At 44.6% G+C, this 14014-nt stretch overlaps 1 protein-coding gene across 2 annotated transcripts in view; it reads left to right on the top strand.

The window, feature by feature from the left end:
* The window catches only part of cdh17 (cadherin 17, LI cadherin (liver-intestine)), a 97086-nt gene that overhangs the window by 61264 nt on the left and 21808 nt on the right, over window positions 1-14014 (top strand). For both annotated transcript variants that reach the window (XM_080194413.1, XM_080194414.1), the window contains exon 14: window positions 6362-6489. In XM_080194413.1, the coding sequence (XP_080050539.1) occupies window positions 6362-6489 (128 nt within the window). The remainder of the gene's footprint in view (window positions 1-6361; window positions 6490-14014) is intronic.

The following is a 14014-nucleotide window of genomic DNA, read 5'->3' as shown; positions in this document are numbered from 1 at the left end:
AGTGCAGGCATAGTCTCGCCCCTTCCCAGCTACCTCAGTGGTCTGTTCCTCAGAAAGCCTGAGGACTCAGATCTCTGCCATTCCCTTTCTGATCTTGGCCTGCTCCCGCTTGTTGTGGATGAACTTTTCCTGTAGAAAGGCTGAGGATTGGTTGTGATCCCAATAGTTCCATGAGCAGTTCAGGAGCAGGAGTGTCAAAGGCAGCTGCTGAGCCTTCCCCAGTGAATGATTAAGAAACTGTTTGTCTTTCAACTGATAGGGAATTATGGTGCCAAGCACTCATTCAGTGCTTATGTCTCATTTATTGGTTATATGTGATATCCCTGTGCACTCTATCCATTAGCGCACCTGATGTCATTTTCAGGGTGCCATTTTGCAGTGAGTGCACTGATCCTGGTGGAAAGCAACAGATTATTCCTTCCCTTGCGGCACTGCTGGCTGATTCTTTTCTGAGTCCCATGGATGTTAAGCACTCCCACAACCTCCTTCCAGTGGTTAGCTCTGCTGCCTCACAGTGCAGGGGCCCGGGTTCGATTCCCGGCTCGGGTGACTGTCTGTGTGGAGTTTGCACATTCTCCCCGTGTCTGCATGAGTTTCCTCCAGGTGCTCCGGTTTCCTCCCACAGCCTGAAAGATGTGCTGGTTAGGTGCATTGGCCATGCTAAATTCTCTCTTGAGTACCCAAGCGGATGCCAGAGTGTGGCGACTAGGGGATTTTCACAGTAGTTTCATTGCAGTGTTAATTGAGGCCTACTTGTGACACTAATAAATAAAACAAAGGGTCAGAGGGGAGACCCTCTGCTGCTATCCCATAACACACCTTGCTTTAATAGCATGGAGGAGAATCTCTAGGGAGGAATCATTGAACAGTGGGGCAGAAGGTTGCTTAAAGGAATAGAATATAAATGTAAGGAATTAGTATTAAAACTATACAAGGCATTGGTGAGACCGCACCTGGAGTGTTGTGCACAATTTTGGTTCCTGTATTTGAGGAAAGATGCAGTAGCATTGGAGGCAGTTCGGAGAAGGTTCACTGGATTGATTCCAGAGATGAATCTGTTGCTTCACAGCTCCAGGGTCGTGGGTTTGATTCCTGGCTCGGGTCACTGTCTGTGTGGAGTTTGTCCATTCTCCTCGTGCCTGTGTGGGTTTCTTCCGGGTACTCCGGTTTCCTCCCACAGTCCAAAGATGTGTGGGTTAGGTTGATTGGCCATGCTAAGAAATTGCCCCAGGGATGCGTAGGTTAGAGGGATTAGTGGTATAATATGTAGGGATATGGGGGTAGCGCCTGAGTGGGATTGTGTTCGGTACAGACTCGATGGGCTGAAGGGCCTCTTTCTGCATTGTAGGATTCTATGATCTATGAGGGGTTTGTTGTATGAAGAAAGATTGAACAGTTTAGGCCTATACTCTCTAGAATTTAGAAGAATGAGGGGGGTCAAATTGAGGTCTACAAGATGATAAAAAGTCTGGATAAAGTAGACATGGAATGGATGCTTCCTCTTGTGAGGCATTCTAGGACGAGAGGTCATAGTCTTAGGGTAAGGGGTAGCAAACTTAAAACAGAGTTGAGGAGAAACTGCTTCTTCCAAAGGTTATGAATCTGTGGAATTTGCTACCTCAAAGTGCATGTATGATGGGACTGTGAGTAAATTTAAGAAGGAGTTAGATAGATTTTTAATTGGTAATGGGCTGAAGGGTTTTGGGGAAAAGTCAGCAAAATGGGGATGAGGAGCATATCAGCCGAATGGTGGAACAGACTCAATGGACTGAATGGCATAATTCTGCTCCTATATCGTATAAACTTATGAACTTCTCTTAGGCGTTGATGCACAATCCAGAGCTCCTGACCTGCAGTAAATCAATAGCTACCCGAATGCTCTTTAAATAGGGCGCCCTGACCTTCGACCCCCATGAGATAACAATGAGGCAGGTGAGTTCCTGTCCATCGCTGCCACAAGATTCACTGGTTGTCTAAACAATGAGCAGAACAGTGTAAAGTCACACATGCTCGGTCATCCTGCCATCCAGCAGGAATCACTTCAGAGCAGAAGAATGCGTCCACAGTCATTTCTACACTTAGTAATGCAGTCAAGAACTTCCACATTCAGATTGCTGCTGTGGTTCAGTGTGTCTGAAATTCGATATCCTTGAAAATAGCATCTGGTATCTTAAGATCAAATCATTGAACAGTGATTCAGACATATGGGGACATATTCTCAGTGCACAACAGGTTGTCAGCGGGCGGGACACTCACCCGAAGGCAAAACGCTTTTAACATTCATGCCAACAGGCAATCACAGGCAGCTTAGCAAAGGGGAGGAGCAAATTCTCTGTAGGATCCAAGCAGGTATTTTCCATTTAAGGGGTTGGTGTGCATGTCAGTATGAGTCACTCACCTGTGACAACTTGGTAATACGTAATATGAGGCAGATGATTATTCCTGTGCATGGGTGCTGTTGACCAGCCAAGCTGGCTTATTGATAAAAGACTTGGTGGGATAAGCAGGTTACTGACAATTAGAATTCTCCCCATTATAATCCTTTGGAGGCTATTGCCCTAACAGATAGAAGGTCATAGCTTAAAATGTTCTGGGAAGCTTATCAATGGTCTGAGCCAGCAGGCTGTCTGGATTTTGTTGCTTAAGTGGAATGTAATATTAATATTGAGGGAAATTGCATATAAGAGAACTGTTTCAAATCCAAGTACTACAAATAGTAACTTTTAACATGAATAATGTTTAACTATATTTTTGTTATCAGAGGACCATTTAGATTCAAGGGGAAAATCCACATTTAACAGTTTTAGATTGCACAGGGTGACTGATGCTGGCAAAAGCACATTTATTCTGATTGAAAAATGTTGACGGGTGTTTTCTCTTGAAGTTATGAATTGCTAAACTTAAGTTAAATATAGAAACTCATGAAACTCAATGTCCTGAGTTTAAGACGTGACTTTATTAATCAAATGTTCGAATGGTAGAATGACATAAAGTAGCTCAGCACTCCAGGTGCAGACTGCTGGCAGCCCAATATCACTCTGGAATACAATGCCACTGTGAGGGCAATTACACATTTTCAAAATCATATTTTCCACATTTCTGATGAGCATAATCTAGTAAACATTAATACGATACAGTCAATAATCATCACTGTCACTAACTTCAGCCAATAACAATATACATCCTGATCTCATAGAGTCATAGAGGTTTACAGCATGGAAACCAGCCCTTTGGCTCAACTTGCTGCCTTTTTTTTAACAACTAAGTTAGTGCCAATTGCCCGCATTTGGCCCATATCCCTCAATAGCCATCTTACTAATGTAACTGTCTAAACGCTTTTTAAAAGACAAAATTGTATTTGCCTTTACTACAACCTCTGGCAGTTGGTTCCAGACACTCACCACCCTCTGTGTGACAAAATTGCCCCTTTGGACCCTTTTATATTTCTCCCCTCTCACTTTACATCTATGCCCTTTAGTTTTAGACTCCCCTACCTTTGGAAAAAGATATTGACTATCTAGCTGATCTCATTATTTTATAGACATCTATAAGATCACTCCTAAGCCTCCTATGCTCCAGAGAAAAAAGCCCCAGTCTATTCAGTTCTCCTTATAACTCAAACCATCAAGTCTTGGTCCTAGTAAATATTTTCTGCACTCTTTCTAGTTTAATAATACCCTTTCTTTAATAGGGTAACCAAAATTGTACACAGTGTTCTTGGTGTGGCCTTCCTAATGTCTTGTACAACTTCAACAAGATGTTCCAACTCATGTATTCAATGTTCTGACCGATGAAACCAAGCATGCTGAATGCCGTCTTCACCATTCTGTCCACCTGTGACTCCACTTTCAATGAGCTATGAACATGTGCTACTAGGTCTCTTTGTTTATAGCTCTCCCCAATGCCCTACCATTAACTGAGTAAGTCCTGCCCTGGTTTAATTTACCAAAATGCATCACCTTGCATGTATCTAAATTAAACTCCATCTGCCAATCGTCAGCCCACTGACTCCATTGATCATGATCTTGTTGCATCTGAGATAACCTTCTTTACTGTCCACTATGCCATCAATCTCGGTGTTATCTGCACACTTACTAACCATGCTTCCTAAATTCTCATTCAAATCATTAATATAAATGACAAATAACAGTGGCCCCAGCACTGATCCCTGAAGAACGCTGCTGGTCTCAGGCCTCCAGTTTGAAAATAATCTTCTACAACCATCTTCTGTCTTCTGCCATCAAGCCAATTTTGTGTCCATTTGGCCACCTCACCCTAGATCCTTCAAAGGTTTTGTTAAAGTCCATGTAGACAATATCAACTGCACTGGTCTCATCTACCTTCTTGGTTACCTCTTCAAAATACTCAATCAAGTTTATGAGACATGATTTTCCACTCACAAAGGCATGCTGACTGTCCCTAATCAGTTCCTGCCTCCCTAAATGCCTGTAGATCCTGTCTCTCAGAATATCTTCTAAAAACTCACCCACTATAGATGTGAGGTCCACCAACCGGTAGTTCCCAGGCATTTTCCTGCAGCCCTTCTTAAACAAAGGCGCAACATTTAGAACATAGAACATAGAACATAGAACATTACAGCGCAGAACCAGTTAAAAAACAATGACCCACTAATCTAAACCAATCCCTTCTCGTCCATAAACCTATCCACGGATCTCTTAAACGCCCCCAAACTAGGCACATTTACAACTGCAGCAGGCAGGGCATTCCAATCCCTCACCACCCTCTGGGTAAAGAACCTACCCCTGACATCCATCCTATAACTACCCCCCCTTAATTTAAAGCCATGCCCCCTCGTGCTAGCTTTCTCCATCCGAGGAAAAAGGCTATCACTATCCACCCTATCTAAACCTCTAATCATCTTATATGTTTCAATAAGATCCCCTCTTAGCCGCCTTCTTTCTAGCGAAAACAACCCCAAATCCCTCAGTCTCTCCTCATAGGACCTCCCCTCCATACCAGGCAACATCCTGGTAAATCTCCTCTGCACCCTCTCCAAAGCCTCCACATCCTTCCTGTAATGTGGGGACCAGAACTGCACACAGTACTCCAAGTGCGGCTGCACCAGAGTTGTGTACAGTTGCAACATGACGCTGCGACTCCTAAATTCAATCCCCCTACCAATAAACGCCAAGACACCGTATGCCTTCTTAACAACCTTATCTACTTGATTCCCAACTTTCAGGGATCTATGTACACATACACCTAGATCCCTCTGTTCATCCACACTATTCAAAGTCCTCCCGTTAACCTTATACTCAACACATCTGTTATTCCTACCAAAGTGAATTACCTCACACTTCTCCGCATTAAACTCCATCCGCCACCTCTCGGCCCAGCTCTGCAACCTGTCTAAGTCTCCCTGCAAACTATGACACCCTTCCTCACAATCTACCACACCTCCGACTTTGGTGTCATCAGCAAATTTACTAATCCACCCAACTATACCCTCATCCAGATCATTAATAATTTGCCACCATCCAATCTTCAGGCACCTCACCTGTGGCTGTCAATGATTCAAATATCTCTGCTAAGAGAACTGCAATTTCCTCCCTAGCCTCCCACAATGTCCTGGGATACACTTCATCAAGTCCTGGGGATTTATCTACCTTGATGCGCTTTAAGATTTCCAGCACCTCCTTCTCTGTTATATGTACACTCCTTAAGACATCACGATTTATTTTCCAAGTTCCCTAACGTGCATACTTCTCTCAACAGTAAATACTGATGAGAAATATTCATTTTGGAACTCACCCATTTCATTTGGAGTTTCATTTTTTATTAATTATAGACGTTACCTCCCTTCTGTTGCCCAGCAACACAGGATGCTGGACAGTGAGATGGGAGAATGATTCCCACTGACTCCAACCCACGTGACACTCGTTGGATGCTGAGAAAATTCTTATGTCCACCTTAACCTGTGTTATCAGCTTGGAGCTGTATAGTTCTATTCATCAAACTGGCATTGGTAGCCATCTGTTCCCGCCAACTGCTGATAAAATAGTCACCTTCAGTACAACCATTGTCCCATGGAGCGCGGTCTCTTTCTGTACTCCATCCCATCAAACCCTGCTGTATATTTGCTGAAGCTTCACAAAATGTACTCTAAAAGCAAACTGCATCAATTTTATAAGTTCAAGATACGTGTTTTAAATGAGGAATACTTGTTATCCAGTTAGAGTTGTCTTCCACAGTGACAGATCTCGTCAGTGCTCTCTGTAGTCTAAGATCATTCACTCTTAAGTCAGTGTTGTGTTAGTGTTCTTAAACCCATGATTTATTAGCCTAATTCAACCTTCCTACATCAAGAAATAAGACTAATGATCTGCTTCTGTTTGATTAGTTATAGATTAAATGACCCAGATGATCGGTTCAGGATCGACTCTGAAACTGGAGAGATTTTCGTTAAAGGTGAATTGGACATGGAGAAGAAAAGATATTATGAAGTTAATGCCATTGCAGTGGAGGAAAGTAAGTGCTTTTAATTGATTCTTTGAAATGGAAAGGGAAATAGGAATATCAGCATTAGCGCAAATAAAGCCATTTGGCCCATTGCGTCTGTTCCATTATTCAGCAAGATCATGGCTTTTAATTCCACCGTCCCTCATCATCCCCATAACCCTTCATTTCTTTAGAATTAAGAACAAATTGAGGCTTACATTCTTGATCAAGGCCAACATTATGGAGGAGGAGTAGGGGATTAACGTAAAAGCACCAACGTTCTACAGCAACACGTGTGTAAGGTAGTAGGGATTCAAAGCATGTTGATTCTTGCATTTTATTCCGTTTTCTGTCTGACCATGATCGAAGTGGCTTAGGTCAAAGACACACGTTCTCATCCTTGCTTTCAAATTTCTCTGTCCTGTCTCTGTAATCTCCTCTAGCCTCGTAACTCTGCCCGATATTTGTGTTTTTCGAATTCTGGTCCCTTGTGCATTCCTGATTTAAAATGCTCGACCAATGGTGGCTGTGTCTTCAGTTGCTTCAAGCCCCGAGCTCTGCACTTCTCAGCCTCTTTACCTTACTTTCTTCTTTTGAAACCAAGATCTTGGTCATCTGACTTAATGTCTGGCACTCTAACAGCATTGTGGGTGTATCTATGTCTCAGGGACTGCAGCGGTTCAAGAAGGCAGCTTACCATCACCTTCTCAGGGGCAATTAGGGATTGGCAATAAATGCTGTCTTGGAGTTTGGTGGGGCTGATTTCACGTGTATGCTGGAGGGAGGGGACCCTGGGGAGGCAGTAGCATTGTGGCAGCGCTGCCTCCCCTGAGTCCAGTGCTGTGGCCAGTAATGCTGAAGCTAGGTTGGGGATGGGGTAGGGGGAAATGGAGGTAAGGGAAGAAGGGGTGAGAGACACTCTGCGATCTGGGGGTGTGGGGTGGGAGGGAATGAGAGGAGAATGTGTGAGGATGAGGTGCCTTGGTGGGGGAATGGGGGAATCGAGACCGTGGGGAAGGGTCTGCAATCCCCGTGGAGGGTGGGGGGAGATTGTTACCATGGTGAGGGAGGTCGGGGTGGGGTGGGTGCTGGCAGGAGAGCTGCTGTTTATCAGCTGTTTGCGCGCATGGGCATCATGAGCCTCCAATCCAAACTGTCGGCTCACAGGTGGTTTAACCCCTGCCCCCTGCCCTAGAAGTGTGGTTCATTTTCTGCTCTTTTTTTCATCTAAGTGGACAAGATCACAGACTTGAACTCATCCAAAAACAGGTGAGCAACCTTCCCAATTTCCCACCAGTCCTGGACTTGGAATCTTTTTGATAAGATCGCTCCAGTGGGTCTGGCAGCATCTGTGAAAGAGAATAAACAGTTGATGTTTCAAATCTATGTGACTCTTCTTCAGGAGAACAGCCTGAAGCTATAAAGAGGAGTCACCCAAACCCACTACAGGTGTCACCAGATCTGCTGAGGTTTTTCAGCAGTCTCTGCTTTTTATTTCAGACTTCCTGCATCCTTGGCATTTTGCATTTATTCTATTGATTGTAAAGTGTTTGACACGATGGCACAGTGGTTAGCACTGCTGTCTCAAAGTGCCAGGGACCCGGGATCGATCCCCGACTTGGGAATCTGTGCAGAGTTTGCATGTTCTCTCCATGTCTGCGTGGGTTTCCTTCCAGGTGCTCCGGTTTCCTCCCACAGTCAATGATGTGCAGGTTAGGTGGATTGGCCATGCTAAAATTGTCCCTTAGTGTCTTTTGGACCTTCCATTCCGCCTTCTCTTCTTCGCTCACTCTCTCTTCTCCCTCCGCTCTTTCTTTCTCTTTCCTCCAGACCCATTTCTCAATCCCAAGCTCTATTGTCCCTCTCTTTTCAACTACCATATTCGAGTTGCTCTCCCTCATCCCTGAGCCCCATGTCCGCCTTCTCCCCTCCTACCACAATCTCTCCCAAGAGTCACTGGTCACTCACACATCCCTTCCCCTCTCCTGTGCCTCAGTTGCTGCTTCCAGTTTACCCTAGCCTGTCTCTCATTCAGTCCTCTCCTCAGACTCCCGACCCCCAGCCAGTGCCATTTTCTCCTGTTATCCATAAGCAAGGATATCTCTAAACACTGGTGGGAGGGCAATGTCACCAAGAGAATGCTTCTCCGAGTTAATAATTTGTGGCTGGAATGTTTGCAAGGTGGGGGGAGGGTGGGGGGAACGGTGAGGAATGGTAGAGCAAGATGTGGAATTCACAGAGGCAAGAAATGTAAAGGATAAAGTTCTTCGCAGCTGCCAGGAGACTCTTGTGGAATCCAGGAATGTTTGCAACCCTATCGCTGACAGTTATTGACAGTTATTACAGGCCTTAATTAATGTACACGAAACCATAGTGTCTACTGATATGCATGTCGAAACTATGAGTCACTTATGATGAATGTTTGTTTTCTTATTCCTCCATGGGATATGAGCATCGCTGCAAGACATTTATTGCCCATCCCAAGTTGTTCTTGGAAAATCTTTGTCAGCTGCCTTCTTAAAATGATGAAGTCCATACTATAAGGGTACTTCTGCAGTGTTGTAATTTGACCTAGCAATAATGAAAGGATGACATTATACTTTCAAGTCAGGGTGGTGTGTGATTGGGAGGGGAACTTGCAATTGGTGATGTTTCTATGTCCACTTTCAGTGGGCAGGTAAAGTGTTGTCCCATCTCTCTGGACTGTTAATGCAGACTTCTAGAATACTATTGCAGTAATGCTATCACAAGTTAATGCAAACAATTTTGGATGAACTTAGACCTGTTCCCTAACTTTATTATTATATTTCCTATTACTCAACATCTGGACATTTATATCATGAATTCTACTTTGCTGCAATTGCAAATACAGTGAGTTCCATTTATTAGTGGCAGATTTATTACGTTTCTGGGTTCCCTTGACATTCAGTGAGATATTCCCCACCTATTTAAATAAAGGCTGATCCATCAGTTAATAATTGGTCTTGAGTTTATTGAATTTGGCCATTGTCCGTTTTTATCAACTAAAGGAAGTTCAGAGTATGATCAAGATTTCCTCTGTATGAGTTTTTAAAAACTCTTTCATTGGATGTGGCTGTTGCTAACAAGGCTTACATTTGTTGTCCATCCCTAATTGCTCGTGAAATGCGTGGCTTGCCAAGCTATTTCAGAGATCAGGTAAGGCGTAACCACATGGTGATGAGTCTGGAGTCACATGTAGGTGAGACCAGATAAGAAGGATAGATTTCCTTCCCTAAAGGACATCAATGAATCAGATGGTTTTTACAATATGAATATACAAATGATAATTTCATGGTCACCATTGCTGAGACTAGCTTTATATTCCAGATTTATTTATTGAATTTAAATTCCACCAGCTGCTGTGGTGTGATTTGAACCCATGCTCCCAGTATATTGGGTCTTGGGATTACTAGTTCAGTGATGTTACCATTATGCCACCATGACATAACCACAATACTATACAAAATAGGCAAGCTCCCTGAATATAGGCAAGGACAAAGCTACTAACAAATGAAAATATGGACATTCAAATTAGGAACTGGAGAAGGCCATTCGGCCATTTGAGCCTGATCAACCATTCAATAAAATCATGGCTAAATTGATTAAACCCCAGCTCCACATTCCTGTCTACTTCCAATAAACTTTGATTGCCTATTTAGTCAAAAATCTATCTACCTTTGCTTAAAAATGTTCAATCACCCTGATCCCATCATTCTCTGTGGAAGAAGGTTCTAAAGACTCACAGTGCTCTGAGAGAAAATATATTTCTTCATCTCCATCTTAAATGAGAGATGCCTTATTTTTAAACGGCATTCCCCAGTTCTCCCACAAGGGGCAACATCCTTTCAGCATCCACCCTTTTAAGTCTCCTCAGGATCTTGGATGTTTCATCACCTCTCATTCTTTTTAATTCAAATGATACAGAACTGTTCAACCATTCCTCATAGCATAGGTAGAATTAGGGACCTTGTTGTGAAGGATCCTCTTGGGATGATTGATCATTGTGTGGTGGAGTTTCTGATGCAGATGGAGGCGGAGAAAGTAGGATCCCGGACCTGTGTCCTTTGTTTGAACAGAGGGGAGTACGATAGGATGAGAGAGGAATTGGCAAATGTGGATTGGGGGCGCAGATTAGTCGGTAGGTCTGCTGAGGAACAGTGGAGGCTCTTTCAGGAGATCTTTCTTGGTGCTCAGCAGAAATTTATTCCGATGGTAAAGAAGGATTGTAGGAGAAGAGATAATCAGCCGTGGATAACGAAGGAGATAAAGGAGAGTATAAAATTAAAAGCTGATGCGTTTAGAGTGGCTAAGAGTAGTGGGCGAGAAGAGGATTGGGAGAGGTTTAAATATCAACAAAGAATGACGAAGAAGTTGATAAAGAAAGGAAGGATAGACTATGAATCTAGGCTAGCGCTAAATATAAAAAAGGATAGTAAGAGATTTTATAAATATATAAAAAGGAGGAGGCTGGCTAGGGTGAAAGTTGGACCCTTAGAGGATGAGAGGGGGGATTTAGTGGTGGGGGATGAGGAAATGGCCGAGGCCTTGAATAACTTTTTTGCTTTGGTCTTCACGGAGGAGGACACGAATAGTTTGCCGGGTGTTAACGATGGAAAGATGGTAGGAGTGGAGGGCCTGAATGAGATCGTTGTTACTAGAGAGGCAGTGCTCGACAGACTAGAGGGACTGATGGTGGACAAGTCCCCAGGACCGGATGGAATGCATCCAAGGGTTCTGAAGGAAATGGCGGAGGTGATAGTGGATGCCTTGGTGATTATTTTCCAAACCTCGCTGGATTCCGGGGAAGTGCCGGAAGATTGGAAAACGGCTAATGTTACGCCGCTGTTTAAAAAGGGTAGCAGGCAAAAGGCAGGGAATTATAGGCCGGTTAGTTTAACGTCTGTTGTAGGAAAAATGCTTGAATCCGTAATCAAGGAGAAAATAGCGAGGCATTTTGAGAAGAATTGTTTGATAGAGCAGACGCAGCATGGATTTGTTAAGGGGAAGTCGTGTCTGATGAATTTATTGGAATTCTATGAGGATGTGTCTAGTGCGGTGGATAGAGGGGAACCGGTGGATGTGGTGTTTCTCGGTTTTCAGAAGGCGTTTGATAAGGTGCCGCATAAAAGGTTGTTATAGAAGGTTAGGGGGCATGGAGTTGGGGGTAAGGTGTTAGCGTGGATAGGGGATTGGCTGTCAAATAGGAGGCAGAGAGTGGGTGTCAATGGGTGCTATTCGGATTGGCGGTTGGTGACTAGTGGAGTGCCCCAGGGATCAGTGCTGGGGCCTCAGCTATTTACCATTTATATAGATGATCTGGAGGAGGAAGCCGAGTGTAAGGTGTCAAAATTTGCCGATGACACAAAGATAAGTGGAACAGCAAATTGTGTGGAGGGTGTGGAGAGTCTGCAGAGGGATCTAGATAGGCTGAGTGAGTGGGCGAGGACTTGGCAGATGGAATACAATGCTGGCAAGTGTGAGGTTATCCACTTTGGCAGGAATAATAGTAGGAAGGACTACTACTTACAGGGCGAAAAGCTGCGGCATGCTATGGTGCAGAGGGACCTGGGGGTCCTTGTGCATGAGTCGCAAAAACCCAGCCTGCAGGTGCAGCAGGTGGTCAGGAAGGCGAATGGGATGCTGGCCTTCATAGCAAGGGGGATTGAATATAAAAGTAGGGAGGTCTTGCTGCAACTGTACAGGGCACTGGTGAGGCCGCAGCTGGAGTACTGTGTGCAGTTTTGGGTGCCGCACTTACGCAAGGATATTTTGGCCTTGGAGGGAGTGCAGAGGAGGTTCACTAGGCTGATACCGGAGTTGAGGGGGTTGAGCTATGAGGAGAGGCTGAATAGACTGGGCTTGTACTCGTTAGAGTTTAGAAGGATGGGGGGGATCTCATTGAGACGTATAAGATGATGAAAGGGATGGATAGGGTAGAGGTGGAGAGGTTCTTCCCGCTCAGAAAGGACAGCAGGACTAGAGGACACAGCCTCAAGATAAAGGGGGGGGGTGGTTTAGAACGGAGTTGAGGAGGAACTTGTTCACTCAAAGGGTGGTGAATCTCTGGAATTCTCTGCCCGTTGAAGTGGTGGAGGCTACCTCGCTAAATATATTTAAGGTACAGGTAGATAGGTTTTTGGTAGGCAAGGGGATTAAGGGTTATGAGGAGAAAGCGGGAAAGTGGAACTGAGCCACTTCAGATCAGTCATGATCTTATTGAATGGCGGGGCAGGCTCAAGGGGCTAGATGGCCTACTCCTGCTCCTATTTCTTATGTTCTTATTATGTTCTTATAACTCCCCCATCCCAGGTATCCATTGACTGAACCTCGCTGAACTGCTTCTAATGTATTTATATCCTTTCATAAATACAGAGAGCAAAACAACACACAATATTCTAGATGTTGCACCAATGTCCTGCACAACTGTAGCAAAACATCCCTACTTTTATATTCCATTTGCCTTGCAATAAACAACAACACTCTATTTGCTTTCCTGATGGACATAAATCAGAATTCTCCAGTATTGTACGCTCCAGTACCACTGTCAGCAAGAACGGAGAATTTGCCGCTCAACCAAATCTCCACTCACTGCCGCAGGTGAGTTCAGAGAATTCCGGCCATAATAAGAACATAAGAAATAGGAGCAGGAGTAGGCCATCCAGCCCCTCGAGCCTGCCCGCCATTCAATAAGATCATGGCTGATCTGTCGTGTCTCAGTTCCACTTTCCCGCCCTCTCCCCATAACCCTTAATCCCCTCGCTTATCAAAAATCCATCAACCCGAGTCTTAAAAATATTTAGCGAGGCAGCCTCCACCACTTCAACGGGCAGAGAATTCCAGAGATTCACCACCCTTTGAGTGAAGAAGTTCCTCCTCAACTCCGTTCTAAACCGCCCCCCCTTTATCTTGAGGCTGTGCCCCCTAGTCCTACTGTTCTTTCTGAGCGGGAAGAGCCTCTCCACCTCTATCCTATCCATCCCATTCATCATCTTATATGTCTCAATGAGATCTCCCCTCATTCTTCTAAACTCTAACGAGTACAAGCCTAGTTTATTCAGCCTCTCCTCATAGCTCAATCCCCTCAACTCCAGTATCAGCCTAGTAAACCTCCTCTGCACTCCCTCCAAGGCCAAAATATCCTTGCGTAAGTGCGGCGACCAAAACTGCACACAGTACTCCAGCTGCGGCCTCACCAATGCCCTATACAGCTGCAGCAAGACCTCCCTACTTTTATATTCAATCCCCCTCGCTATGAAGGCCAGCATCCCATTCGCCTTCCTGACCACCTGCTGCACCTGCAGGCTGGGTTTTTGCGACTCATGCACAAGGACCCCGAGGTCCCTCTGCACCGTCGCCTACCCATAACAAAAACAAAAAATGCTGGAAAATGGAGGGGGGTGGGGAGGTGGACGGAACTGGGATTGGGGATAGGGTAAGCCCGGAGGGTAGGAAGAAGGATCGGATTGTTCCTGAGGGTCTTCGGTGCATTTGTTTCAATGCTAGGAGTGTGACTGGCAAAACAGATGAACTGAAG

Source organism: Carcharhinus amblyrhynchos, chromosome 8, assembly GCF_965287045.1.
Source record: "Carcharhinus amblyrhynchos chromosome 8, sCarAmb.v2.hapA, whole genome shotgun sequence".
Taxonomy (NCBI): Eukaryota; Metazoa; Chordata; class Chondrichthyes; order Carcharhiniformes; family Carcharhinidae; genus Carcharhinus; species Carcharhinus amblyrhynchos.
This window is presented reverse-complemented; position numbering and strand designations above follow the sequence as displayed.